At 51.3% G+C, this 26,477-nt stretch overlaps 11 protein-coding genes across 11 annotated transcripts; 5 read left to right on the plus strand and 6 right to left on the minus strand.

Annotated features, from left to right (window-relative positions):
* Positions 1–296: 296 nt before the first annotated feature.
* PV05_03667 (uncharacterized protein) lies at positions 297–4,042 on the plus strand (the record flags this gene model as incomplete). Its single annotated transcript, XM_013464332.1, has 11 exons — positions 297–1,007; positions 1,130–1,386; positions 1,434–1,544; positions 1,605–1,674; positions 1,735–1,864; positions 1,998–2,177; positions 2,250–3,132; positions 3,195–3,380; positions 3,445–3,595; positions 3,646–3,744; positions 3,802–4,042. 9 exons carry the CDS (start codon positions 297–299, stop codon positions 3,590–3,592), a joined length of 2,676 nt encoding a protein of 891 aa, XP_013319786.1. The 3' UTR covers positions 3,593–3,595; positions 3,646–3,744; positions 3,802–4,042.
* On the minus strand, positions 4,043–5,802 carry PV05_03668 (uncharacterized protein; the record flags this gene model as incomplete). The annotated part of the gene is made up of 2 exons (XM_013464333.1): positions 4,043–5,358; positions 5,415–5,802. 2 exons carry the CDS (start codon positions 5,800–5,802, stop codon positions 4,043–4,045), a joined length of 1,704 nt encoding a protein of 567 aa, XP_013319787.1.
* A 476-nt stretch (positions 5,803–6,278) lies between these two features.
* PV05_03669 (uncharacterized protein) lies at positions 6,279–7,921 on the minus strand (the record flags this gene model as incomplete). The annotated part of the gene is made up of 7 exons (XM_013464334.1): positions 6,279–6,308; positions 6,362–6,517; positions 6,573–6,919; positions 6,984–7,358; positions 7,426–7,486; positions 7,526–7,591; positions 7,652–7,921. 7 exons carry the CDS (start codon positions 7,919–7,921, stop codon positions 6,279–6,281), a joined length of 1,305 nt encoding a protein of 434 aa, XP_013319788.1.
* A 561-nt stretch (positions 7,922–8,482) lies between these two features.
* Positions 8,483–9,588, minus strand: PV05_03670 (uncharacterized protein; the record flags this gene model as incomplete). The annotated part of the gene is made up of 2 exons (XM_013464335.1): positions 8,483–9,020; positions 9,143–9,588. 2 exons carry the CDS (start codon positions 9,586–9,588, stop codon positions 8,483–8,485), a joined length of 984 nt encoding a protein of 327 aa, XP_013319789.1.
* A 950-nt stretch (positions 9,589–10,538) lies between these two features.
* Positions 10,539–11,455, minus strand: PV05_03671 (NADH-cytochrome b5 reductase 1; the record flags this gene model as incomplete). Its single annotated transcript, XM_013464336.1, has 2 exons — positions 10,539–11,320; positions 11,374–11,455. The coding sequence occupies 2 exons, from the start codon at positions 11,453–11,455 to the stop codon at positions 10,539–10,541; spliced, it is 864 nt and encodes a 287-aa protein (XP_013319790.1).
* A 538-nt stretch (positions 11,456–11,993) lies between these two features.
* PV05_03672 (uncharacterized protein) lies at positions 11,994–12,863 on the plus strand. The gene is made up of 2 exons (XM_013464337.1): positions 11,994–12,168; positions 12,233–12,863. Exons 1-2 carry the CDS (start codon positions 12,045–12,047, stop codon positions 12,772–12,774), a joined length of 666 nt encoding a protein of 221 aa, XP_013319791.1. The 5' UTR covers positions 11,994–12,044; the 3' UTR covers positions 12,775–12,863.
* Positions 12,262–13,990, minus strand: PV05_03673 (uncharacterized protein). Its single transcript, XM_013464338.1, has one exon. It carries the CDS (start codon positions 13,880–13,882, stop codon positions 12,869–12,871), a length of 1,014 nt encoding a protein of 337 aa, XP_013319792.1. The 5' UTR covers positions 13,883–13,990; the 3' UTR covers positions 12,262–12,868.
* Positions 13,991–14,124: 134 nt separating this feature from the next.
* PV05_03674 (arginine-tRNA ligase) lies at positions 14,125–16,989 on the plus strand. The gene has a single exon (XM_013464339.1). It carries the CDS (start codon positions 14,134–14,136, stop codon positions 16,261–16,263), a length of 2,130 nt encoding a protein of 709 aa, XP_013319793.1. The 5' UTR covers positions 14,125–14,133; the 3' UTR covers positions 16,264–16,989.
* A 479-nt stretch (positions 16,990–17,468) lies between these two features.
* Positions 17,469–21,500, plus strand: PV05_03675 (uncharacterized protein). The gene has a single exon (XM_013464340.1). It carries the CDS (start codon positions 18,566–18,568, stop codon positions 20,570–20,572), a length of 2,007 nt encoding a protein of 668 aa, XP_013319794.1. The 5' UTR covers positions 17,469–18,565; the 3' UTR covers positions 20,573–21,500.
* A 17-nt stretch (positions 21,501–21,517) lies between these two features.
* Positions 21,518–22,977, minus strand: PV05_03676 (dimethyladenosine transferase). Its single transcript, XM_013464341.1, has one exon. It carries the CDS (start codon positions 22,859–22,861, stop codon positions 21,683–21,685), a length of 1,179 nt encoding a protein of 392 aa, XP_013319795.1. The 5' UTR covers positions 22,862–22,977; the 3' UTR covers positions 21,518–21,682.
* Positions 22,978–23,123: 146 nt separating this feature from the next.
* Positions 23,124–26,331, plus strand: PV05_03677 (uncharacterized protein). The gene is made up of 3 exons (XM_013464342.1): positions 23,124–23,579; positions 23,668–26,013; positions 26,071–26,331. The coding sequence occupies exons 2-3, from the start codon at positions 23,998–24,000 to the stop codon at positions 26,230–26,232; spliced, it is 2,178 nt and encodes a 725-aa protein (XP_013319796.1). The 5' UTR covers positions 23,124–23,579; positions 23,668–23,997; the 3' UTR covers positions 26,233–26,331.
* Positions 26,332–26,477: the final 146 nt, after the last annotated feature.

The raw sequence follows: 26,477 nt of genomic DNA on the forward strand, positions 1-26,477 counted from the left end.
TTTGCTGGCCACTGATACCCCCCGTTTATGAATCCCTGCTGGTGAAAACAAGCCCATGACAGCACAGTGTGCGAGCCGCAGTGCATGCAGCGTGAGCCAATAATCAGGCTGAAGAACTGCCTGTTGGATTTCCATCTAGCACTGTGGGTGGCTATGTTGACCAGGCACATACGGTCCGCCGCAAGGCGAACATCGGCATCCTTGCCACACACCGGTTGTCGGTTTCCAAGCCTTTCAGAGAAGTTCATCACCTCAACATTTGCGTCGTGCAATGTATGCTGTGTCGCGCTCAAAGCATGGCTCACAGTCACTTCGATTTTGGCGCGCCCACTGGTATCAAAAGACAGGAACCTGATTATGGGCACGAGGCTGAAGAAAAGCTTAAAAGGCATTGTACACAAGCTGTTGAATCCCACCAAAACTTCGATTTCCTCGAAATTCCAACAGACGGCGTACTACGGGGAGAATCCAGCCATGGTAGCGACGGATGGCAGCACCTTTCGCAGCACAACCCTAACTCTACCTATCCATATCGCTTTCCTGAACCTCACCATCTCGCGGATTGGACACCACAGCCTGACTGGAACACGACTCTGCCCACTGACTTTGTATCGCCCCAAGAATGGGTAACAATCTACCCAGATCAAAGACAAGGTGTTCAGACATTTCACCCTGGGCTGAGCTCTAGCACGGTCCAATTATACTCAGAACCATTCATCGAGACAGTTCCCAACGAGTACATTAGTCGTTATCTACCCCTCTTATCAGCTGAAGCAATCGACGTTCCCCGGGTCGGGACTGAATCCCCCACGAACGACCAACTACCTTGGCTTGCAGAAGTCCCACACTCTTTCGACCCATATGCGAATCCGTCGAGCACATGGCAATTGAATGACAATCATGCAACAAAGATCGGAATGAGACGCGCGGAATCCCAGAACGATCCCAGCATTGCTTACTCACCGCAGACCTTGTTGCCATCAACGACAAGCCTGGCAAAACATTTGGTAAGGGCGGAAGAACTGGAAGCAGCAGTCGTGAATGCCAAGTGCGCATAGTCGTGCACGGGTTCAAGAAGGAGACAGTCGTCATTGGTGACCTGCTTTCTGATGCTGAATTGTTTTTCCAGCAACCGTCGATGGAGGAATGTGGCCGAGATATTGAATACTGTAACCCACATTACCTGCTGCGCCCAGGAGCCCAAATGCCGAACTTGGAGGACTTGTCAATATCACCTGAAGGCTGCTCGACACCGGCTGGTGAGGCTCTGGAAGAAGCGGAAAAAAGCAAGTTCATGCGCATATTTGATGATGCAAGCGATCTCGGCGATCCCGGCGTCTGTTACTCAACGACTCCGAGCCCTCGTCTTCGATCCACATTGAAGCAGTAAGCACTCATCCCTCAATGACAATACGAAACTCACAAGACGCCAGTCATCAGCTCACTGCGTTATCTTGGATGATTGCCAAAGAGAACTGCAATGTCGAACATCCTGGATTCTCTTCTCTGTGGGAGTTGGATGCTAATCCTGGGTCCAAACCAAAGTGGGCCATACACGACGATGGACGAAATAATAGTGATTTCTGGCTAACGCCGTGATGTAGATACCGCCATCGAATCACTGGACTTCGAGAAGGGTCCCCGAAGCCGATGCAAGGAGAGATTATCGCCGATGTGAGTCTCGTCAACCTTCGCACTATCTCCCATACCGATCAGGGCTAATGCTACTGCCAGGAAATGGGTCTTGGGAAGACACTCAGTCTACTAGCCCTGGTTTGTGCTTCTTCAGATTTAATGGGTCACAACGAAGCTCATTCAATTGGCGGAGTATTAAAATCGACCCTCGTGGTCACCCCCAAGTCCAGTGCGTAAAGCCTTCGTAGGCTCGTTCGCCTCATCTGCTAAGTGACTAAACTAGCGATACCTGGCTGGCTTGAACAAGTGAGAAGGCATGGAACGCTGCTTATGTGGTACTCCAAATCTCTAACAATCGACAGACATATACAACACAAGTCAGGTGCAGGTGGCGACGTATCATGGAAGCCTCACGAAACGCTCCTCGCTCCCGTTTGAAGAATACGACATTATCCTAACCACCTACGAGACATTACGATTTGAATGGAAGTCCAAAGGGGCACTGTTCCAAAGAAAATGGAGTCGACTTGTCTTAGATGAAGGTCCGTGAGCATCATATTGCTTGACGTTTCCTAGCGTTCGTTGATGCTTGAGCTGACTGCTCGCTATGAAAGCGCACCACATTCGAAACAGGTCCTCTCAAATTTTTGAAGCGGTCAAGAGGATTACCGCCAAATGTCGATGGTGCTTGACGGGCACACCGATCCATAATTCTCTCGACGACTATGGGGCTCTCTTGAGTTTCCTCGTTGTTACACCTTTTGATGACAAGTCTAAGTTCGACTACTGGATCGCTCACCCCTTAGAGGGCGGTGCACGAGACAGCCTCACGAGACTCCGAACCCTTGTTAGAGCAACCTGCCTTCGACGTACGAAGAAATCAATCGGAGACTCGTGTAAGTTGCCACCACGAACTGAGAACGTTCACGAGGTAGACCTATCCAGCAAGGACCGAGAGCTCTACGAGTTCTTCAAGGAACGTTGCTCGAGCCTTGCTGCCGGTAACTCCAAAGTGGTCAAAACAGGCCGCAGAAGAAAGAACGAACAAAAAGAGGGCAACATCCTAGCGCTCATCAACTTCCTGCGTCTCATTTGTGATCATGGAGAACAGATCCTACCGGCGGCGGCGCTCGATGCATGGCAAGGCCGAGACCGGACGGCAATCGACTGGAGCATGATCCAGGCTTGTCGAGCCAAATGCTGCATATGCGACAATTACTTCATCGAAAGCGATGTTGGTGCATCCAGCGGACATCAGTATTCGTGCCAGCACTCGGCCTGTTTTCCATGTGCGTCACATAATGGGGATATTGATGCCGAACAGGCACAGCCTTGTCCCAAGTGCCGTGTTTCACGAAAAGCAAGGGTCGATTCGTGCACTACGAACTATTCAGGTGCACCCATGCAGCCATCCAGCAAAGTTGAGGCTCTTTTGAAAAACCTTCAGGCAGAGCAAGCTGATGGGTGGAAGTCACAAGGGACCACTCCTGTGAAAAGGTACGCAAGACCCTCCCTTGCAAGGGTTGCCCTACCTTTCTCCCAGCTGACCAGTAACCCAGTGTCATTTTCAGCTGCTGGACCAAAATGCTGGACCTAGTGCAACAGGCCCTTCAAGCAAACAAGCTTGGCTTTGAACGAGTGGACGGACAGACGAGCCTTGACAACAGAAGCAAAGCCATCAATCGGTTCACCAACGATCCTACATGTACCGTGATGCTCGCTAGCATAAGCGCTGCCGGAGAAGGGTAAGTCGGACTCAAAAGTAACGCACGACATTAACGGGTCGAAACTGATACTGGCGTTCTCCAGGATTGATCTCAAGGCCGCCAACCATGTCCATCTGATGGAGCCACAGTGGAATCCAATGGTCGAGGCCCAGGCTGTGAATAGGGTGCACCGAATAGGCCAAGAGCGTGAAGTATGGATCACTCGGTACATAGTAAGCGACTCAATCTAGACGGTAAGCACATACGCCGCCCTCCGGCGTCAAGAAGCTGACTGCCTGCATAGTACATCCAATGGGTGCAAGCAGACAAGTTAAGGCTGATCGAGAAGTCGCTGAACTCCTTGGACGAATCTCAAACCGAAACTGACTTTAAGCGATGGAAGGTAAGTCATGTGTCTGAATGATGCTCTTTGAACCCGCAACCTTGACACTAGAAACAGAAATTACAGACTTTCCTGTCGTCCCGGAAGCTGGGAACAGCATAAGCCCAAATTCTGCTTTATATTGTACAATGCGACAGGAGCCTAGCAGAACATCCGATACGATCTAGCGGGGCAAAATCTTTTCTCATCCGATGGAGGATTTCAGGCCAACAGATGCGCATCCGTCAAGCCGTTGAAGGAGGGAGGCTTGCGTTGTTATACCTCGGGTAGAGCCGACATGGTCATCTGTATATTTCTATCATAGTCTTTCGGTCGACCTGGTTCCCATGCCGTCCCGCTTGACAACCTCGCGTTCAGGCGGCGTGGTGGATGGCCAGGCTCTCATCGAACCGTCTCGTAATCCCTTTTCTCGTTCCTCTTTGGATTTTACAAGAAGTTCGTCCCAGGACATTCCCAACCACTTTGCAATTCCCCTTGGACCCTTCTCGTCCTGGATTTTTGGATATGCCATGCTGGGCTTGGTTGGTGTGAGATCAGGATCAGCTCCGTTCAGGAGGAGGTATCTTATCAAGTCTGCGGCAGCCGCAGAATCGCGTCGCGCAGCATGCCGGACTGGCGTTACAGCATGGCCCTTGGGGGCAAAGTTCACATCCGCCCCCAGGTCGATCAAGTACTTTGCGAGTCTGACAGAACAAGTAGTCTGTGCAACAAATGACAATCCCATCCCCAATGCTCTTTTGGTGAATATGACGTCCGCACGGGCTCTCTCCCAAAAGGAGATGAGGAAAGACTCCTTATTAGGATCTCCTTTGGTTACTTTGATGGTGTCTAGGAAGTTAAGCTCATCGTGGACGTGACATGAGCGCTGTGTAACAACTTTGGGATTGAAGTAGAGCTTCCACACTTCCAGTAGCGGCTCTGACCCGGAAGCCACTAGAGGCGTAAGGAGATGCATATGTTCCAAGATGCGCACATGCTCTGCCTTATCCAGTAAATGTTTAAGGGTATCCACGTTCAGGCCTTCAATTGCTTTCTTCGCGAGTGTGCCAGGCTGCCAGCATAGTTGTGCCGAGATAAGCACGTCGATCATCGTGGGAGACCCAGAATAGGCTGCAATTTCTAGCATTGCGTTTTGAAACTCCCAGTCCAATTTTTGGAAGTATGGTAACAGTTCCCTCACGCGATCTGTTTCGTCGGCTTGGACCAGGTCGAATAAAAGCGGTTGAACCTCATCGGGGTCTGGCGGATTTTGGTGGACTTCGGTTCGAGTGGCATTCGTTGTATAATACTTATTCAAGTGATCGTCCCGCATCTTCCGTGAAAGGAATCCTCCCTCCGCAAATTCGCAGTCTTCTACGCTGCATTTCCATGGACGGTCATGGTGTTTCATGTGTGATTTTCGAACCGAGCTTGGCTTGAAGCCATGACGGTGGAACAAACAACCGGTGAAGCCACATTCGAAAATCCGCTCACCGTAGTGCCTTCGCAATACCTGACAACGACAGTGTTGGTGGTGGTTCGTCGCACAATCTGTCAAGATCTGGTTGAACTGCTTGTATATCTGAACCGAAGTTCGTGATATTGTAAGCGGATCAAGGTCCATCCAGCCAGCACCTATTGATGACAATGTTAGTTGTGCCGTCCACCGTGGAGTTTATCCTAGATCATACCCTCTGCTTTGTTGTAGGTCCCTTTCTGTGACATTCGACGAAAGCGAGCGCTCTCGCAGAGCATCCCATACACGTCGCCCGAGGCTGCTTTGAAACAGTCCAGGTTCGGTTGAAATGGTGCTGTCGCACTATCGGCATATGCATCGTTATGCCTGTCGCTGATGAGTCTATCAACAGCATCAATGACTGTATCAGAAAGGGGTTGCGACCCCTTCGAATGGATATAAAGCTCCAGTGTATCAAGCCAGCTGGTCGATGCAAGGTTGTGAAGGCAGTATGCACCAGTCGTGATATTTTCGGCTATCTCTTCATCAGACAGATCGGGATCATGGTGTCTCTGACAGAGATAGTTGATGAGACATGATGCAAAGCTCAGCGTGGCTTCCATCTGGCACACGTATCCGGGAACTTTGGGGCTGAATATGTAGCTAAGCCATACAAGGTATAACAAGATTCTCAACAACTGTGGCCGTCGACTTACTCTTTGACGGTGAAGTGAACGAATTGCACATAGTCGTCAACTACTTCCACAATCGGGCCACATATCCTGGGAAAGTCGACCGTTGAAACACTTTTTCTGACAGCTTCTTCATCGGAAGGGCGCACAAGCAGAGCCTGCCCTAACTCTATTGTTGTCATAGGAGTCGGTGCGCAACCCACCCATTTGATGATCTTCAGGGCCTTCTCCTTCAGATCCAATGGGCGAAATTCGTGGATTGGGCTCAAAATTCTTGCGTAGCTTTGTTCTGTCAGCTTATGCGATCGAGCATGATCGCCATCTACCTTACGCATCTTGTAGGTCTTCAGGAAGCGCCCTAAGGTATTTGCTGATCTCATCTGTTGTCTGCATATACCTCACACTGTTCAAAACCACTCTGGCGTAAAGAAACAAGCCTTTTCAAGCAATCAGATCAGCTGGTTCCACTTGTTATGATATCCAGAAATACCTTTAGCATGCGAGGCAAGCGGCGAGAGGAGACCTTCAATTTCGGATCTCTCTTCTGGGTGGAAATTGCGCTCAGAGAACCATTTTTGAGCCCATTGATTGACGAAATTTTGAATGCTGCCTGCGTTCTGCAGATCGACGCGGATGGTAGTATGATCTTTGAGTAGTTGTTTAATGTCGACCTCATTCCGGCTGCTTATGAGGATCCTTACCTCGTCACAGACTTCCGACAAACCCAGAATGTGCCGCAAGAGCCTACAACGCTCTAGCTCCTGGATTTCGTCGAGGCCGTCGATCACAACATACACTGGTGCTGCGTAACCCACCAGAGTCTTGAGCAGCTCTGTCGCCACATGGATGTCATTTGTGAGCGCCTCTTTACTCGATAGACATACTAGTTCCTGCAGATGTTCGTCACAAGCCGCCAACTGGAATATCAATGAGTGGAAAATCGACAGCGTGGACAGACTGCTGCTGTATTTGTAACTGAGGAATGCGTAGATAACCTTGCCAATCTTCTGTGACTCTGTGATCACCGCAGTAGATAGAAGTGTCTTCCCTTTGCGTTCATCTGTGTTAGTAGACAAGGTTCAAGAAACTTATGCGCGAACGGGCTCACTCACCTGCTCCGGGGATGCCCTGCAACCACAATACCTTGTCGACATGAATTTTGGTATCAAGCCACTTCTTGAAAACCGTGTCCTTGATCAACCATTTTTCAGTCCCAGGGCAGAACTCACCTCGCAGACGGTACAGCTCGTGTCCATATGCCCTGGGAGACATGTTGTTGGCAATCGTGTTATATTCAATTTGCCGAAGAGATTTTTCTTTCTTGTCGAAATCTTCAAACATTCTAAGTCGAGCGTTATGGGCGTCTTGGATGTGCTGTAGCAGGGTTTCTTTCCTTAGCAATAGCGTATGCTGTTGGATTTGTGCTTCGACAATCTTGATCTTCTCGCGTTGCGTAGGCCACATCGCTCCGAAGACGAGTCGCCACCCTGCAAGTCTGTGTCAGCGGTTCTGCCACCGACGTCAAGAAGTTTTCAGAGCACACACTCGTCTTACTGAAGAATTTCAGGGCGATGAAATAGAAATCGAGGACATCACGAAAGAAGAGAACGTGGACCTATTTGATGAGTGCATTCTCCTTGAAGAGCGATCCAACTGCCTTGAATTCTGGTAGAAGCTTGCCAACTTCTGCTGCGGTATTGATGATAGCATCGAATGAGCTCTTGAGACAGTCAGTCCATTGTAACAATAGCTTGATTGGGCCCCATATGAGACTAAGTACATCCTGTTTCGACTGTACGAAGACTTCGATGACAGCGGTGTACTCTTTGAGGCCATTCAAGAAAGGTTCGAGCTTCGAAAGATGGCGCAGATGCCCATTTTTTGCCTGCTCTTTCTGGAGAGCGTCTGTGGCATCGTAAACCTCGTCAATGGTTTTTGTCTTAGAGATCTCCTCGATCAATGCGTTGTCTCCCGGGTTTGCCTTGAAGTCACGAATCGCGTTGTGGAAACCTGCTTGGACTGGATCGAATTGCGCCGACATCGTCGACATGGGGATTTCCGAGGATTTTCATTACCCGATGCAAAATCAACAAGATGGTCAACAAGTGTGAGCGTCCTCCGTAGAGGCATGGTGGAAGAGAACTCGGAAAGGATCAGGCTGAAGGGTACTTGCGCATTCGAGAAACTGCTTGAGAGAATCAGGCGACATGGCGGGGGCCCAGCAGCTGCAGCTGCATGAGGGCCCAAATCTCCAGCCCAATCAGGTTTCCTGCGAAATGAATGTATGCAAGCAGTTCGCACATGCCCCTTATGGGAGTTGCAAGGCAGAATCGCGGCACCTCTGGCGCATTCGCATCCCCATCATTCAAGTTTGGAACAGATGAATCAACATTCTCCAGAGGTCTGCGGGTGGCGTCTCCCGGATGAACAGGGTAAAAAAGTGCAGCCCACTCGCATCCATGGACAGGTGGCGCCCTGTCGCCCGCACTTGGACAGGCGAGGTTCTGTAGAGTGTTCGAATCCAGACTCTGGTTCGCACTCCCATAACGGTGGCCTGTTCCACTCAAAACAGCTCGGGGAACGTTTGCAATAAATACGGCGAGACTCTTTTCTACCATACGGTACAGATAGTATCCAGCATCCCAACCGCCAACCCGGCGAGCAGATACCTTACAGCAGGCCGGAGTTCAACAACAGCAGTAGCAGCACTGCTGTGTCCCTGACCCTCTGCGAACCCATTTTGGTGTCCACCGAGATATTCCGCTCCAACGCTGGTCAGTTTCCCACTCCCATCGAGCATACTCACCCCGTCTCCAGTCCACTCGTTCGCGTCGTCGGACCTGAACGTGCCAAACCAACTGTATCTTTCCACATAGCCCAGTCCGTCGAGGTAAGGCAGGGTCTCGTTCATCATTGCGAGAGTGGTCTCGTCGTCGGCGGCGGGGATGGCGAACTCGGTTAGCCAGATTTTCTTGTTCGGGTAGAGCTCGTGGATCTGGCGCAACCAGGACGCGAGGGATGGGAAGGGTCCGTAGAAGTGCGATGCTATGAAGTCGAACTCACAGCCGTGGGTTGAGTTGAGGCGGTAGCATGAGGTGTTGAACTTGGCGAGCCAGGTTAGACCGGCTTCTGAGCCCGATGTTGCGGGTCTAGATGTGGAGGATCGTCAGATTTCATTCTATACGCTGCCCTTTGGACTTATGTGCTGGTCTTCTCCCACCAATGGTGCGGCGGACACATGCGCCATGTTGAGGCTTCAGTTCCTACTTACAGGCTCAGCTTCAAACCATACGGCTCCTCTCTTAAGGGTGCCAGCGTATCCAGATACGCTTTGGCAGCATCGTTGGGCAGAGTGTTCGTGCCACCGTCAGCTGTGTCGATATCGGGCTCATTGAACGTGAGGATGTGGCTAACGCCAGACAGCGATTTGATTGTGTCGACGTCGTCTTCTGCATTCGACGCACCATGGACCATGGGGACGAATTCCATGGCGTTGAAGAGCGAGTCCGTCGGCCATGGTGAGTAATTATAGTACCACGTCAACGGCGATCCGGATTCGGTGAAGATCGAATCGTCGTGGGACGAGTGTGAGGTGGATATATATATCAGGCCGCGCTTTGGGTACGTTGAGTTTGTAGAGGCGAAGGCAGTGGCGCTGAAGAAGATGACTAGGGTAAGGAAGACGGTGGGCCAGAAGGAGAGGCTTGACAGCACCATGGCTAGAAAGGCTCGACTATGAAGCAGGGGTTTCTGGTGCAATGCCTCTCCTCTCCCTCGTTGAGTCTTCCGGCCAGGTTCGAAGATGACGTGGGTCAAGTATATGTGTAAGTCGCTGCAGATGTAACAACTCGCTTCGCTGTACAAGCCAAGGCAAGACAAGGACTTGCTTGAGAGGGGTATCATCAATTATTCGCGTTGTGTGGGAACGAAAGATATGGTAACGATGGTTCGCAAACGCCAGGTGAGTTGGTGGTTACTTGGTGGACAAGACTCTTGTACTGGCTATCTTTCGGCGAGCTCGAGGTTTAGATCGATATATACTGAACGTCGGGTGCCTCTTGGCCTGGTCATCACCATATGCTCATCTTGCATAGAACGATCATCAGTGGGAAGTAATCGGCAAGTGCCGAGCCACCAGCCACGAAACTTGACGCTGTGGTCGCGGTAGTAACCAGGAGTAACTTCGCGCAAGTGGGATAAAGCAGATCTAGAGAATGATCAGTAGGGCTATTCCTTGGTACACACCTTGTCTGCCAACTTGGACTTGTAAGGTGGTACTGGTGGGTGGATAGGCCGCAGCATGGAAGTTGGTGTTTTGGTGTTGACGTCAATGGCTGTGATAAGATAGAAAAACCCTCTGAATGCACAGCCACAACAGACAGGGATTCTGCAGCCTTGTCCGACGATCACAATGCATAAAGTGAATGGGCGCGCTTGGTGCTGGCAAGCATTGACCCGAAGGGCTTCATCGATTTCAGTCTCGCTTCTCGTTCGACTATGTCTATTGCAGTCTGCTTGGCCATGGCCGCCAATATCCCCTGTGCAGAAGCGGGGATACTGTCGTTGACACGAGTTATCTTGTTGACAAGCCACGTACATCTGCTGCGAAATATATCATCTGCAGTCTTATTCATAGCCTCCTCGACCCAGCAACTCGGAAACGGAGCCTAGAAGCAAAAGACTTGGTCTTCCAGCTTACTGACGGGTCGAGCCTTCTGGTATCCGAGGCTTTCTGTCGCCTTCTTCATAGCACTGACCATAGGGGGAGGCCCGCAGATCAGGATCTTCATGTCTGCTGCTGGAGGAGGTAGTTTCTCCTTGATCATGTCTGGAGTGACGAAACCAACACCGCCAGTCCAGCCCGTAGGTGGGTTGTTCAGGACATAATACACATTAAAGTCTGGGTCTTCCCTATCCAGAGCATCGAGCTGTTCTTTGAGAAGGATATCATCAGGATTAACGTTAGCGAAAATCAAGTCAACCTTGGTGGTGTCGTTGCCTCCATTTCTAGGTCGCCCACGGTTGATGGCTCGGATGATTTGAAGCATAGGAGTAATGCCAGTACCACCAGCAATCATACCAATGCGCTTGCAAAGATTCGGAGTGTAGACCATGGCTCCCTTTGGTCCCCGTACCTTCATGGTATCACCAATCTTCAAGGTGGCCATGTGCGCGCTGATGTTTCCCTGAGGATATGCCTTGATCAGGAGCTCAAACCAACCCTGGTCTTCGTCTGAAGAGATGGGAGTGTATGACCGCACCACCTCCTTTTCAGCACCCTTGGGCGTCGCAGCGAGGGACATGTGCTGCCCGATGGGAAGACCAAGAATGTCGGTGGGCTTGGGAAGACCGAATCGGTAGATGGCGACATTGTGAGAGGTCTTCTTGATGTCGATGAGAGGGAATTCTTGGAAGGTGTCCGGCTTGAGGATCTTTCGTGACGAGGGCGCTGGGAAGGAGTTAGCGAGAGTGTCAGGCCACTGGAACTTGGGGGTTACTCACCACCACCGGCGAAGAACTTGTAGCCCACGAAGACCGCAGCGAGAGCAGCAGCAATAGCGGCTGCGACAGGAACCCACGACATCTCTGGTTCAGTGACTTTGGCGAACAAAAAGACCGGAAACTGGTAGATCTTTTAGAAAGTGTCCCTGATCTAACTTAACTCTGGTGAGGGTGGCAGCAGGGTGTTGACGTGGAGCTATTCTTACCTCGTTATTGTACTTGTGTTCGCCAACCGCCCTGCTTGCTCCGTACCTGGGGCCTACACACACCTGCAGAATAACACCGGGAGTCTGGTCAGAGTGGTGTCTGCTTGGGTCGCTGGGGTGGGAAACAAAAAAATATATCGGCGTTGGGGAAGTTCGCAGCGAGAAACGGAGGGCAGAAGAGAGGAACGAGGAACGTGGGGCTTGTGGCCGCTACTCGCATCTGTTCTCGCCGCGCCGCGCTTCAATTTCGCTCGTCGGACTTCGTCGTGTCGAGTGCAGAATAATCTTTGCCCTTTTCATCCGTTCTTCGGGATCTTGTGCTTGGTTCTGGTCATTGAGTGCGGGGCCTTTCCGAACCCACGGAAAGCCCATCCCCATCTTTGGTCAAAGCGTCCGGTGAACATTGCCTGTTCCTGAAAGTACGAGCTCGAGCTCGGGTAGGGATCGGAAAGGGAGGCTATTATCATGACTACAGACAGCACTGATACTCCTGTTCCATTTGCCTTGACGGCTCTTGATAGAGAGATCCTGTCTATGAGCAACGATGAATTCTCTCCCCACACATGGGAGGAAATCAAACAGATTATTGGTATGATCTAATGTAACAATACGTTTCATATCTGCGTGACTGTTGACACTCTAAAAATGTGTAGCTGAGAACAATCTTCATCTATTCAAAAGATGGCCTTCCGATCTGAGGCGATACATCAAATGGTCGGCTGAGACCAAGGCCGCATATGGGAGTATCCCAATTTTCGTCATGAGAGAGAGACTCAGATGGACACCGTTGGCTTCGTCGACTGCTAAAACTGGACCCGAGTTTGCGGTGGAAGATCCGACCCCCTTCGCTCACGAAGACGACTACAAAATCCTGATCAACGATTGGCCTTACGGACTTGATGAAGGCATTCGGCACATCATAGTCTGGCTGAAGACCAGATTGGAGTCGGAGCCCACCAAAGGCGATATGACTCCAAAGTCACGGCAGCAAGTTGAAGAATTCATACAAACCAAATTCGTGAACCGAGTCAAGGATTTGCCTGGCGAGGAGGAGAAAGTCGTGTGGTTCAAGAATTGGACGGCCTTGCAATCTGTCCCGGGTATGGAGCATGTTCATGTCCTTGTAAGAGGAGTACCAGATCTTGTCGTTGCAGAATGGACTGGTGGTGTACAGCCGTTAAATGTCGAGACCTAAACATTACTCTTCTGATCAAAACACAGTAACCTAGACGGTGAGGCAATCGCAACGAAGATTTCGTCAGCGCAATGACATTTTGATAGCTGTCCTCTTATTGTCCCGTCTTTCGAACGTCGGCCCAGATGTCGTCGAATATTTGGAAGACGGCTGTGACACCTTTCAAGGTGCTTTCGTCAATTTCCATGAATCCGTACCGCTGCTGGATCTTGTCAGGATGCCATCTTACCCGCTCCGCTTTGAGGGCATTAGCAAGAGGGTCTCCGGTATTCTCGTCCGACTCTAGGCTGGCCGTTCCTTTCCTGACAAAACGCTCAATCTCGTCTCGGTGGACATCTTTGCGCTTACCCGATTCAACCGGCCACGCTATTTTGTTGCGGAGAAAGACTTGCTCTGTATCTTCCTCGGGCTCTGGACGGTTCTGCGCCAATGCCTGCAGCTCATTCCACCGCTTCAAATAGTCCTGCCACAAGGCCTGCCATCGTCTACGGTCTTTTCGTCTTTCGCCGCGGCGAAGACTGGCCCCAACTTGGGCGTCGAATATGTAGTCATCGTGCTGGGCTTGCCTCTGCTTGTTCCTTTTGTTCTCTTCCTCGCGTATCCGCTGCTTTTCTTCTTCCCGCTCTCTTCTCTTCTCTTCTTTGGCAGCTTCTATTCCTTCCCAGCTCTTCTCCCACATTTTCCGACGGACAAACTGCGCGTATTCCTCATCGGTCATGCGTTCCAACTCGCCAGTCTCTTCATCTTCGTAGGTGTTCGGGTAATCGTGAATGGGCTGTCCATATACCCCCTCCCAGAATGCTGCGCCTTCATCGTCTCCAAGCGCATCGAAGAGTGACTCGCGAAAGGCTTGGTCTGCAGGCAAGGAATTCAACGAGTGAGAGTGTGCGGGTATGTGGTCGGGGGAACGCTTAGAGGACTTGCGACGTCTCTCGCCAGCGTGAGATGATTCATGGTGTCTCCTGCGCTTGTGCCTTCTCAGATTGTCCTCTTCACGGACATCATTCTCCCTTTTCGACTTGAATCGGAAGCGCTTAGATTGGGGTTCGTGGCTATCGTCATCCTTCGCACTTTGAGGCTCTATCGAAGCCTTGGGCTCCTCGGACATTGCTGGCAGAGAAGTTCAGACATCATATCTGGTGGAGGAAAATTGTACAGTGTGTACTGTGGTAGTAGCGAGGTGCTTTGAATCCTGCGAGGCTGGGTTCAAGTAGTTGGAGGCGAAGAAGCCGCAGAACAGGGCAAGGCTGTGACGGCAAAAAGATTGTCCCGGTTCGCCACGCCAAGACATCAACTTTTCAATTGGCTCATGAGCATCGTGCAGGAAGAAGATATGACTATGCAAAAAGAATTGTCCTTATGCTCCCACGCGCATTTCCTTCTGTTCATTTTCTTAGACCTCTGCAAACTCTCCCCTCTAGACCATTGAAGCCTCGGTCTCTTTCTGGTGTCTTTTTGAAGTCGGTTCTGCCGAGCAGATCCCAGTCACACTACGACAAGAACTTTGGGACCATCATAAACTTGTCATATTCACCCCATCGACGCTTCTCCACTTGTGCAGCGAGAAAATCCGTCATGGCTTCAGAAATAAGTGAGAAGATCACATCTTTGTCAATAGACGAGATGGCCAAGGCCAAGAACCCCGTCGACTTCTACCGACAACATATTGCAGAGAGGCTAGCTCCCATTGTAAATCGAAAAGATGCCGAAATTATTCCTCTGCTGCAGTGGACGGCTACACTCGACAAGGGAGACCTGATGCTGCCGGTGGCTGCACTGCGGGTCAAAGGCAAACCACCTCAGGATCAAGCCAAAGAAATTGCCGAAGCATTTCCTACTACTGACGACACGCTAGCAACAGCATCTCACAATGGTCCCTTTGTTCAGTTTTTCTACAAACCAGAACACTTGATCAGAACGGTGATACCTGAGATCCTCACAAGTAGGAAAGCATACGGCACCAACCCGACATCTGGCCTCAAAGATCCATCGGATCCCTCCAAGGGCCAAAAACGGGTCATTGTGGAATTCTCGTCACCAAACATTGCCAAAGAATTCCACGCAGGTCATCTTCGAAGCACGATTATTGGAGGGTTTCTCGCCAAGCTATACAAGATCATGGGCTGGGAGGTTATCAAGATGAATTACCTTGGTGACTGGGGGAAGCAATACGGTCTTCTGGCCAACGGTTTCAAGCAGTTTGGAAGCCAAGAAGAACTAGACAAGAATTCGATCCAGCATCTGTTCCAAGTCTACGTGAAGATAAGCAAGATCAAGAGTGAACAAGATGAGCCTATCGATGCACTCAAGAAGGAAATCAGGGAGAAGAAGGCCAAAGGAGAGGATGTCACAGGCCTAGAAGAGAAGCTAGCTCCACTGGTCGAAGCCAGTGAAGACGAAAAAGCACGAAAATACTTCAAGAGCATGGAAGATGGGGATCCAGAGCCACTTGCCCTGTGGCAAAAGTTCCGCGATATGAGCATCGAAAAATACAAGAGGACGTATGCGCGGCTGAATATTGAATTCGACGTCTACTCCGGTGAATCACAGGTCAAGGCAGAAACCATCAAGAAGGTGCTCGACAATCTTATGGCCAAGAAAATTGCCGAAGAATCGGACGGTGCGCTTCTGGTCGATTTCTCCAAGTACGGAGCAAAGAAATTGAACAAAGCGATCATCGTTCGAAGAGATGGCACTCCGCTATATCTGACGCGAGATCTGGCAGCGATCCTAGAACGATACGACAAGTACCACTTCGACAAGATGATCTACGTTGTGGCGGATCAACAAAATGAACACATGGCTCAAGTTTTCAAGACTACAGAACTTGGTGGCTACAAAGAGGTTGCGGAGAAGTGTGAGCACATTTCCTTTGGCATGGTCAAGGGTATGAGCACTCGACGGGGCACAGTCAAGTTCTTGGACGACATCATCCAGACGGTCAAAGAAACCATGCTCGAGGTCATGCAGAAGAACGAGAAGAAGTACGAACAGCTGGACGATCCGGAAGCTGTGGCCGATATCCTGGCTATCACTGCCATCATGGTGCAGGATTTGACAGGCAAAGTCCGCAATGGCTACGAATTCAACATCAACCAGATGACAGCGTTCGAAGGAGACACGGGTCCATACCTGCAGTATGCCCATGCACGACTGTGCTCGATCGAACGGAGAGCCAATGCGGATCTGACTGCCCTGAGCTCTGCCGACCTGTCGTTGCTGAAGGAAGCTCATGCTATCAACTTGGCCCGGTCGTTGGCGCAATATCCTGACGTGGTCCTCAACACGCTCAAGACTCGTGAGCCAGCAACGCTATTGACGTATCTGTTCAAAATGGCTCACGCTCTGAGTTCAAGTTATGATCATCTGCAAGTTGTGGGAAGCGAGGCCGAATTGCAGAAGGCTCGATTGGCGCTGTACGAGGCTGCCCGTCAGGTTTTGTGGAATGGCATGACCTTGCTCGGCCTAACACCAGTGCAGCGAATGTAACACGGCGGCTATCGGCAGGTAGGATGAGGTGACGGGTTGATCCGACCAGGGGTGTTTGAGCATTTTGAGCGGGAATATTCGGAACGCTATTACTGGCGAAAGTGACTTGCGATTACGAGAATCTTGGGGTTCGGGCTCTGGGTCGAGAAGAAAGCCCACAACGAGGGTACAACTTGTAGACTGACGGCGGATCAGATTTTCTCCGGGGCGATGAGACAGTTGCAGCGATCAACAAGGATCTAACCTAACACTCTTATGATGGTGACCAGGTCCAGCTCCAGCGGATGAGGCGATTCCTTGTTCTTTAAGATGCTGATGTGTGTTCATGCAACTGTACAGACTAAGCACTTTTAGTCAGGGCAGGGAAGGCTGTTCACGTCACAGTGCGTTGGGCACCGATATTGTTTCGAGCTCCTGGGACATACGGGACCTGAGATTCTTCGTGTGCTGAATCTGCGGATCATGATCATGGACCTCGACGATGGGATGAACGTGTCTGCACGCTAACATGGTCTTGGAAACTCCATGTCTACTATACCTCACTGGACGAAACCTGCACAGTCTACTACGTCCAAGGCCAGCCACAGACAAGCAGGCTGCACCTTCTGTGTAACATAGAGCTAGCATAGCATTGAAGCGAATGAAGGATGGGCTCTTCTCATCAGCATCAGCATCACCATCTGCAGGTAGGCTCCCCGCGTTTTCCTCAATCAACAGCTTGCCAACAGCCGTGTCGTACTACAATATCATCCCCTATCGGAGTACAATCCACGTTTCGTGACACCTGAAGTACGCTGAGGGGCCACAATCCCGAGATGAACAATGCAGATGATTTCATTCCATGGACCCTGATTGTCTGCGTCGGTCATCCCTGGCCATGTTGTTGGCCACTATTCTCTAAAAATGAGTGCTGACGCCGCCATGCGAAGGGGCGAAGCAGAACAGGCCAGCAAGATGTGAAGACAAGTTGACGAGCATGCGGTCGCAGGAAGTGGCCATGGCTATTCGTCGAGTGGACTTTAACGACGAAGCTGTGCCTGCAACTGCGTGCGAATTCTCCCTCATCGGGCTTCAATTGGCTTATATCAACCATTCACAAGGCAGCAAGCAACACCAACCCGCACATCACGCAACTAATACAACACCGGTTGGCTCTTGCAACGACTTCTCACGCGCATCAGTTCCCGCTCGCCAATGCCATCCTCGAACCATCCGCAACTTTTGCCAGCCTAGAGAAAGAATCCCCCCTGCCTACTGCACCCTGCTGCTGCCTCCGGCTACCCTGGTCGTCATATCGCAGCCAACCACTTGGTCAACAGGCAGAGACAGGAATTTTTCTCGTCTCTCGTGTCGTGTCTTGTCATTGCTCCCTCTGTCTCGCCTGCCTAGAGCCACGCGTGGTGGGGTTGACAAGAATGACTCGTTGCTAACAATTAAAAGGAAATCAATCGCAGGCGCATTCGGCTCGCTTCCCTCCCCTCTGTTCAGTTGACCATTAACGCTTCCGACATCTTGGTTGAGCATTGCCGTACTTTCCTTTGCACTTTACGCAAATCTCTGCAGCCATCCTTCGTTTTGACACACGCACTCCCGGCGAGCAAATCAAGACTGCACACGACTACCACGTCAGTCAAAAGATCTCGAGCTGCGATAAGCTTCGTCTCGCTCCTTGTCCGCAGCCAAAAGATTACACAAATAGGAGCACAGCGCTGCGCACCAGCGGAAGTGCGCACCTCGACTACGAAGACATTGTCACAGCATCGGATGTGGAACATAGGTGCGGCAACACCAAGCTAAAGCCCAACCCAAACTACGAGCCAGACGCCCGAGGGGATCCAGTGACAAGGTTGGTGAAGAGCCCCATTCAACCGAAATGGCAGCTCTTCAGGACAAGTTGGAATGAACAAACAAAACGAAACAGTCGAAGCAAGTCCACCACATTTAACCCCAGGCTCAGAGCCATTCCTGGAGAGGAGGCATCGCAATCGCTTTCACCGAGGGCCGAAGACGAGCGACACGAGGAATACATTAGGCCCTGACGCCCTTAGGCCCGCCCACCAACCGCCCGGAACGAGCCTCCAGCCACGATCCGCACCTAAAGTGGGCACACCTGTGGCAAAGGAAAATCCGGTCCTTTTTGATTATCAGCCCATCGATTGGGGTCAGGCCTTGGAACGACGGACGACCCCTGTCACTCCACCACGACGACAACCCCCTTCCATCCTCAGAACCATAATCCCGTTCGGACCTTGCTACAAATAGCCTCCCTCACTTCACCCCTTTGATCTTTGCTACCGCGTCCATGCCAGATATTGAACGCCGTCGCCCTCGAGTAGCCACAGTCGAGGATTATGACGAAGATGCTCAAACGACTCTCCCTGGCTCTCGAACTTCTGCCAATGTAGCAATCAAACGATCTGAACAAGAATTGACCGCTAGATCACACGCGCCAAAGTCCCCCAGCAATGGCATCGACTCACGGTACGTTAGTGGAACAGGCTCTCTAGTTGCTGAACCTACTACTATCACACGACGGAAGATGCCAGATCTCAAGCTCGACACTGCCGTCATTCTGGAAAGGGAGCGACAGCCTTACCACATGCCTCATAGCGGCCCAGCGAAGCCTGTCAGCCGCCGTCAGTCTGTGCCTCAGAGCAAAGAACCCATTTCTGATCAGCCGCGACTGGGTAAGGTGAAGCATTTTGTCCACGAGCCTCGCACGTGCTGGGTCTGTGACCAGTATGGCAAACACATCGACATCAAGAAAGAGATGTCTCGAGCATCCAGCGTGGCTCCTCCACCACCATCTCCCAAGGCGATCAGACAGAATGCGCCCCGAAGCGCGAAGGACGATGACGCATTACCCGATAAATCGAGACGAATGTCTTCGTCAAGGCAGCCGAGACCCCTGAGCATGGTCAACCCACCAATTCCTGTTCAGTATGTCAGTCCGGGCATCTACGCGCAGCCTGTTGTTGCTACTTCTGGCTGGGCCACCCCAGTCACCCCTTCACTCCCTTACAATCACGTACCTTACTCGTACGCTCCGACGTCCCCGGTCCCAGGTGCCTCTTTCGCCCCTTTCCAGCATATGCTGCCATTCATAGACAATCCGCCTTCGTCCGAGTTGCACTCCACAAAACCAAGCCGTCGACCAAGCCCTGTCCGAAGAGTAACAACGTACGGCGATCCAGTCATCAGGCAGACCTATGCTGAGCCTGGGGTGATTGGGTTTGAGAGGGTCTCCTCGAAGGAGGACCGACCTGTGCTTTCTTCTCGAAAGTCAGCTCGCACCAGTGATGATGATCGCATCATAATGCCGCCGCCTCCGCCTCCGCAGCCAAAGACGCAACCTGCCGAGGTCGTTCTCGTCCGGAGACCAAGCACCAGAAGGTCGAAAACCTATCACCCCTCAGAAGGACCCCTTCGAGAGCGGCTTTACGAGTCAGATCAATACGACGACGACGATGCCGACTCTCACGAATCGCGACAACCTCCTTCAGCCACGAGAGGACGGCGAGAATCTCACTCCCCATCGCGTCCTCCCACCTCCTATCGCGGGCCATCGGTTGTTGAAGCTCGCGATCGTCCTGCACTACCCAGAAAGTCGGTCTCCTACTCTACGCCCACCACGACGACCAAGGTGGCTTCAAGCAAGGTTGACCCTTTACCGCGCCGGACTACAATGCCAGCTGGGGCCGTGCCACTTGATCAGAAGGAGATCGAGGCTGAGCAATATCAGCAAAGTAGGAGCAAAACCTCAGGCGAACTGACTGCTCAGGCTCTTCGAGACTTGAACAAACGCACTTCTAGCTCGAAGTCAGAAACAGGGAGCAGCTACAGCCACAAAAGTCACCAGTCTTCGTCAAAGGACTCATCCGGTCGTGGCAGAAGTCATACAAGTGGCACTAGGACGAGCATTACCCTACCTGGCGGCCTGAATATGAGTATTCCAGCTGACTACGTGGAGAAAGAAGGCCGGCCGATCAGCTTCAACGTCGGCGGCCTCATTGTTTCAGTCGGCACGGAAGCAAAAGAGGAATCCCGATTCAAAGAGCGGAAAAGTATTGAACGTGCACCCAGTGTGACTAGTCGCACGTCTCGCAAGAGTGTCTCTAGCAATGTCTCCAATCGTGAGCCGAATCAATCCTCCAGGCGTCTTTCTCACATTGAAGACCGGGTTCCGAGCTTAAAATCAAGTCGACAACCCAGCCGAGCCCCAAGCGTCAGTGGACGCAGCTACGAATACACCCGACGGCAGAGCGTCGACTATAGCAAGAATTACGAGGATGCAGTATATGGAGCTTGAAAGGAACAGACTGAATACGTTCTTGCACTTTTGAGTGTGCCGGCTTGTAGTCGCATAGGCGGCCTTTTTGGAATTGCTTCTGTTTTCTGCCCTGTCGTTCTTGTGGAAAGCCTTTTTTGCAGTTGAGCAGGCAACGTCTTGTGCGTTGAAGTCTCATCGGTTCTTTTTTTCACCCAAACCATTGCTCCTTCGGGAGCTGCTATCGATGGCGGTTACGTTGCCGCCGCAACTTTTCGGGTATGGATACTTTGCAGTTTTCTCTTCTTCGACAAAAGAAAATGTCAAAAGCATACTCCCAAAAGTCACTGGTGACTATCAGGAGATCTGGCTGGAGTCTAGTCCACCCTGATCAAGAATGCGGCTGCCCGAGCTGCTTAAAGTATCTCCAGTTTTCTTCGAAATCGGGAAAGCTGATGAGCAGTTCGGGAATGAGTCCAGCGAGCGGGTTTTGTGTCATTGCGAAAAATTGTATCGTTTCTCACATTTGTCAATGGTTGGCCATGTTGGATTCTCTTGCGTATTGATTCTTCGACATTAAGATGCCGTCTAGATGACTAGAGATTGACTCTGCTGGTCATGGTCGGTCTGGAAAGCTGAGTTGTCCGGTCAAACAGTCGGGGTTGCAGGCAGGATATCTGCCTGGGCATAGCAACAGCTACGTTGGTTTTTGTTGCTTCCAGTTATGCTGCCTATTATGAAGCTGCACCCATCCACTGATCGAGGCTTGGAGGTTTATTTCTTGGAGGATACTGTGATGTTTTATTAGTGCTGGATCGTTTACCTGCTGTGATATGACGAGATCATGAAAGGATGCCTACCTGGTATGGAGGAAGATGATATATTCGATGGGGAATCGAAGATAGGGGTCACTATGAGAAACGCAATATAGCGACCAAGGTAGACACAATAGTATAATCAGTGACAATGCCTACACTTCTGAGAAGCATGCTTCTTTGACTGAAATCTGGTATTGCCCACTTCCTCTGATGTGGCCTGAAACGAATCGAACTTTTGTCTATGGGGTATCTCGTAAGTTGTTCGTCATATAAATCATAAGACTTTTCCTCTCATCTCTTCACGCTCGTATCCGGCCTCGGGGCCGAATCATTCTCACCGAAAGTGTATGCCTTCGAGGTTGAAATTGTATAATAGCTTCAAAAAGTCGCCCTCATCGCACATCCGGGCACGTTTATCGCCGAGTTGCGTCTTATCTTCAAGGACCGAGCGGATTTTCTCGCGGACGAGCTCAGAGACTTTGCCTCGCCTTTTCCGGTTGGCACCCTTTGCTGTTTTGGAGGATTGCTGTTGTTGCTGCTGCTGTTCCTTGAAGAATGACGGTAACTCGTCCTCGTCTGCATCGACGTCCATGAACCCATCCCATTCATCGCGGTCTTCGTCTTCTTCCTCGGCATCGACGGCTAGTGTATTCTCGACTTCCATTAACGTCGTCGAGTCTCCGGCTGGGCCGTCTTCGAGAGGGATATCATTCTGGGCGCACCAGGTTCGATAGTTCGTCTCGAGAAGGTTCAATATGCTGGTTGTTCCTAAAAAATTGGCCCGGAGGGTCTTGTTCTTCCGCACAAAGCATATCCGTAGCAGGCCGTCCCACTCTTCATATGAGATATTGGGTCGCGGGTTCTTGGGCACGAGCCGGACGACGCTGCTCTCGACGGCGGGTGGGGGCTTGAAATTGTTCTTGCCGACTTTCATGATATGGTCGATTTTCGCCCACATCTGGGCGTTCACGCTGAGTCGCGAGTACAGTTTATCGCCCGGTTTGGCGAACAAGCGCAGGGCGAATTCGCGCTGAAACATGAGTATACAGACTCGCGGGGACGGGGTGGTTGCGAGTAATTTGAAGACTAGAGGCGAGGAGATTTGGTAGGGCGTGTTGCTGATGCAGACGTCGAAGTAGGGGAGGTCGGTCTTGATCACGTCGCCGAGGACGACGTCGAGGCGTTTGCCCTGCGGTGTGCCCTGGACACGTTTGGTGACTTCGGCGGCCATGCGAGGGTCGAGTTCGACGGCGATGCATTTTTTGGCCTTTTCGAGGATCTTGACCGTCAGGTTGCCGGAGCCGGGACCGACTTCGAGGACTATGTCGGATTGTTTAAGGTCAGCTTTGTCGACGATCGCAGTAGCCACGCCGGGGTTCTTGAGGACGTGCTGGCCTATGTCTGTGTTCATCTTGAAGATGGCGTTCGAGGCCGAGGAGGAAGAGGGTTTTGTGTAGGGTGAGGAAGAGGCGTTGGGCACCCCGCCGGGGAGCTTCTTGTTGGCTTTTGGCATGCTGGAGGACGTTGATTGAGGTAGGGAGAGGATGAGAGGGTATTTTGGGAGTTGAAGCAGCCTGGAGGCGGCTCAGCAGAGGTGTGTAGAGTCGAGGGGCGGAGGACTGGTCTTGCTGGGGAACTTTTTTGAACTTTTTGGCGGTGAAAGTTGAGAGCGGCAGAATCTTTTACGATGGAGACCGCAGCAGATCGTGGGGAAATGGATGCCTTCGGATTTTTGATCTACCACAGTACGCCAACTGCTTTTCTTCCAGGTCGGTTACTCCATACGGTACTTTCAGAGTACCTCAGAGTATTCTTCCCAATTGATGACTTTATTTCCAACAGTCCGCCAGTACTGACACGCCCATCATGGCGTCGCGACGAGATTTCCTAAGTCAGGCGGCCCCGGAAAATTATGTCGCAGGTCTGGGACGAGGCGCGACCGGCTTCACAACTCGATCCGATCTTGGTCCTGCTCGAGAAGGGCCTAGCGCAGAACAGATACAGGAAGCACTCGCGAAGAGAGCGGCACAGTTGGGCGCCGCGCCTCCAACAGCCTACGGTGCCACCGGCAAGAAGCCAGAAGAACAAGAAGAGGACGATGAGCGGTTCCAAGATCCCGACAACGAGACCGGGCTGTTCGCCTTCGGACACTACGACAGAGATGATGATGAGGCGGACAGAATATACCAGGAAGTTGAAGAGAAGATGGAAAGACGGCGGAAAGCACAAAGGTTAGTACACTCCCATTCCATTGTTCCTGCCCTTCCTCGTTCTGTCAAAGAAGCCTGTGGTTTATCTTTTCCACTTTGGGATGAACAGATTACCGACGTAAATCCTTCGCGGTCCTCTAGGGAAGCACGAGAACGAGAAGAAATCGAAGAATACAATCGAAAGAACCCCAATATATCGGAACAATTCGCAGACCTAAAGAGACCTCTAGCCACGATAACCGATGATGAATGGGCAAACCTACCGGATCCTGGCGATCTGACGGGCAAGAACCGAAGATCGAAACAGAACCTGAGGCAACGGTTCTACGCCGTTCCCGACAGTGTATTGGCCGGCGCGAGGGATTCGACGGAACTTCAAACGACTGTTCAAGATGAAGGGGCGGACCCTGGTGTAAGTGCCGACAACAGAGATGGGACGATGACGAACTTCGCGGCTATTGGTGTTGCAAGAGACAAAGTCCTCAAAGCCAGGTTGGATCGAGCTGCGCAGGCAGATGCGGGAACGGGATCAGCAACGGCGATTGACACCAAAGGATACTTGACCAGCCTCAACACTGCAGAATTCAAGGCTTCAGAACTAGCGGTCGGAGACGTCAAGCGGGTCAGAGTCTTGTTGGAGTCAGTAATCAAGACAAATCCTAAGCATGCTCCTGGTTGGATTGCTATTGCACGGTTGGACGAATTAGCTGGAAAGATCGTGTCCGCCCGGAAACTCATAGCTCAAGGCTGTGAGCAATGTCCCAAGAGCGAAGATGCCTGGCTGGAGAATATCCGAATGAATGACAACCACAATGCGAAGATTGTTGCTGCCAACGCAATCAAGAACAATGAGCGCTCGACGAGGTTGTGGATCGAAGCTATGAAGCTGGAATCGGAACCTCGAGCAAAGAAGCGAGTCTTACGACAAGCAATCGATCATATTCCTCAATCTGTTGCCATCTGGAAGGAAGCAGTCAACCTGGAAGAAGATCCGGAAGACGCAAAGTTACTGCTTGCCAAAGCCACCGAGATCATCCCTTTGTCTGTCGAATTATGGCTTGCCCTGGCTAGACTAGAAACTCCCGAAAATGCACAAGCGGTCCTCAATAAAGCCAGGAAGGCTGTACCGACAAGTCACGAAATCTGGATCGCTGCAGCACGATTACAAGAACAGATTGGCAATGCGACCAAGGTCAATATCATGAATCGTGCGGTCAAGGCGCTTGTCAAGGAAGGTGCTATGCTCAAGCGTGAGGAATGGATCGCCGAAGCCGAGAAGTGCGAAGCAGAGGGTGCTGTATTGACCTGCGGCGCCATCATTCGAGAGACACTTGGATACGGTCTTGATGAGGACGACGATCGGAAAGAAATATTCAAGGACGATGCAAAGGCTAGTATGAGCCGAGAACGGTTTGAAACAGCTCGAGCTATATATGCATATGCTTTGCGTATCTTTCCCACTAGCACATCGTTATGGCTCGAAGCTGCTGATCTTGAGAGACATCACGGTACCAAAGAAGCGCTCTGGCAAGTCTTGGAGAAAGCTGTCGAGGCTTGCCCACAGTCTGAAAACTTTTGGCTACAGCTTGCTCGAGAGAAGTGGTATGCTGGGAACGTCGACGATGCTCGTCGCGTGCTCGGCAGAGCCTTCAATCAGAATCCTAAGTCCGAAGAAATTTGGCTTGCAGCTGTCAAACTGGAAGCAGACGCCAAACAGGTCGATCAGGCCAGGGATCTTCTTGCCACCGCACGACAAGAAGCCGCCACTGAGCGTGTCTGGTACAAGAGTGCCGCATACGAGCGTCAACTGGGTAATATTGATGTGGCGCTTGATTTGGTCCTCCAAGGTCTTACTTCTACCGTGGTCGACAAGAAAGAGACACGCTTCCCTCGCAGTGCCAAGCTATGGATGATCAAAGGTCAAATCTACGAGGACAAAGGTATGATACCTCAAGCTCGAGAGGCATATTCTCAGGGTACGAGGGCTTGTCCAAAATCAGTCCCTCTATGGCTTCTTGCTTCACGACTCGAAGAGAAAGCAGGCATCATCATCAAAGCGAGATCAGTCCTTGACAGGGCGCGACTGCAAAATCCGAAGAATCCGGAATTGTGGGTGGAGAGTATCCGAGTTGAGCTGCACGCCAAGCCACCGAATGTTCAACAAGCGAAGATATTAATGTCCAAAGCACTACAAGAATGTCCCAAATCAGGCCTGCTATTGTCGGAGAACATCTGGAGTCTACAACCTAGAACTCAACGCAAGCCATTGGCATTAGAGGCGATCAAAGCTGTCGACAATGACCCGATTCTATTCGTCACCATCGCGCGAATATTCTGGAGCGAGCGGAGATTGGACAAGGCTATGAGCTGGTTTGAGAAGGCCATTGTGCTCGATCCCGATCTGGGAGACACGTGGGCGTGGTATTTGAAGTTTGTGATGCAACATGGTACTGATGTAAGTATACCCGGTACCCCGGTGCAAAGTCACAGTGCAAGACTAATACTGTCCCAGGAGAAACGTGAAGACGTCATATCGAAGTGCGTATCTGCCGAGCCCAAGCATGGTGAAGTCTGGCAGAGAGTGCGGAAGGATCCTAAGAATGCGTATCTGAGCACAAAGGAGGTCCTGATGGAGGTGATGAAGCAGCTGGAAACCAAGGATGTTATTGCTTAGAGGGATACTGAGGAGCACAAACCTGGTCCGGCAGCCCGGTATCCAGCCACTGAAATCAATAGCGTGTGATCGATCAGACTAAATATCCTGGTTGAGTGGTGTCTTATACCCGACAAGGCTGTGCGAGGCTGCGGACTTGTCCACGTGACTAAGATGTGTCATCATCACGTGGTTTATTCTGGCCTCTGCCTCGGCGCTGACTGCCGATAAATGGAGTCTGCCTGCGCCTCCTCTTTTTCTTTCAC

This window comes from Exophiala xenobiotica (genome assembly GCF_000835505.1).
Source record: "Exophiala xenobiotica strain CBS 118157 unplaced genomic scaffold supercont1.2, whole genome shotgun sequence".
Lineage (NCBI taxonomy): Eukaryota > Fungi > Ascomycota > Eurotiomycetes > Chaetothyriales > Herpotrichiellaceae > Exophiala > Exophiala xenobiotica.

What these genes read in the sequence shown, in the direction of transcription:
- PV05_03672 (XM_013464337.1), top strand. Translation starts at nt 12,045, where the DNA reads ATGACTACAGACAGCACTGATACTCCTGTTCCATTTGCCTTGACGGCT. An exon ending in GGAAATCAAACAGATTATTG is followed by an intron (nt 12,169 to 12,232) that starts GTATGATCTAAT and finishes AAAAATGTGTAG; the next exon opens with CTGAGAACAATCTTCATCTA.
- PV05_03673 (XM_013464338.1), bottom strand. Translation starts at nt 13,882, where the DNA reads ATGTCCGAGGAGCCCAAGGCTTCGATAGAGCCTCAAAGTGCGAAGGAT.
- PV05_03674 (XM_013464339.1), top strand. Translation starts at nt 14,134, where the DNA reads ATGCTCCCACGCGCATTTCCTTCTGTTCATTTTCTTAGACCTCTGCAA.
- PV05_03675 (XM_013464340.1), top strand. Translation starts at nt 18,566, where the DNA reads ATGCCAGATATTGAACGCCGTCGCCCTCGAGTAGCCACAGTCGAGGAT.
- PV05_03676 (XM_013464341.1), bottom strand. Translation starts at nt 22,861, where the DNA reads ATGCCAAAAGCCAACAAGAAGCTCCCCGGCGGGGTGCCCAACGCCTCT.
- PV05_03677 (XM_013464342.1), top strand. Translation starts at nt 23,998, where the DNA reads ATGACGAACTTCGCGGCTATTGGTGTTGCAAGAGACAAAGTCCTCAAA. An exon ending in TGATGCAACATGGTACTGAT is followed by an intron (nt 26,014 to 26,070) that starts GTAAGTATACCC and finishes ATACTGTCCCAG; the next exon opens with GAGAAACGTGAAGACGTCAT.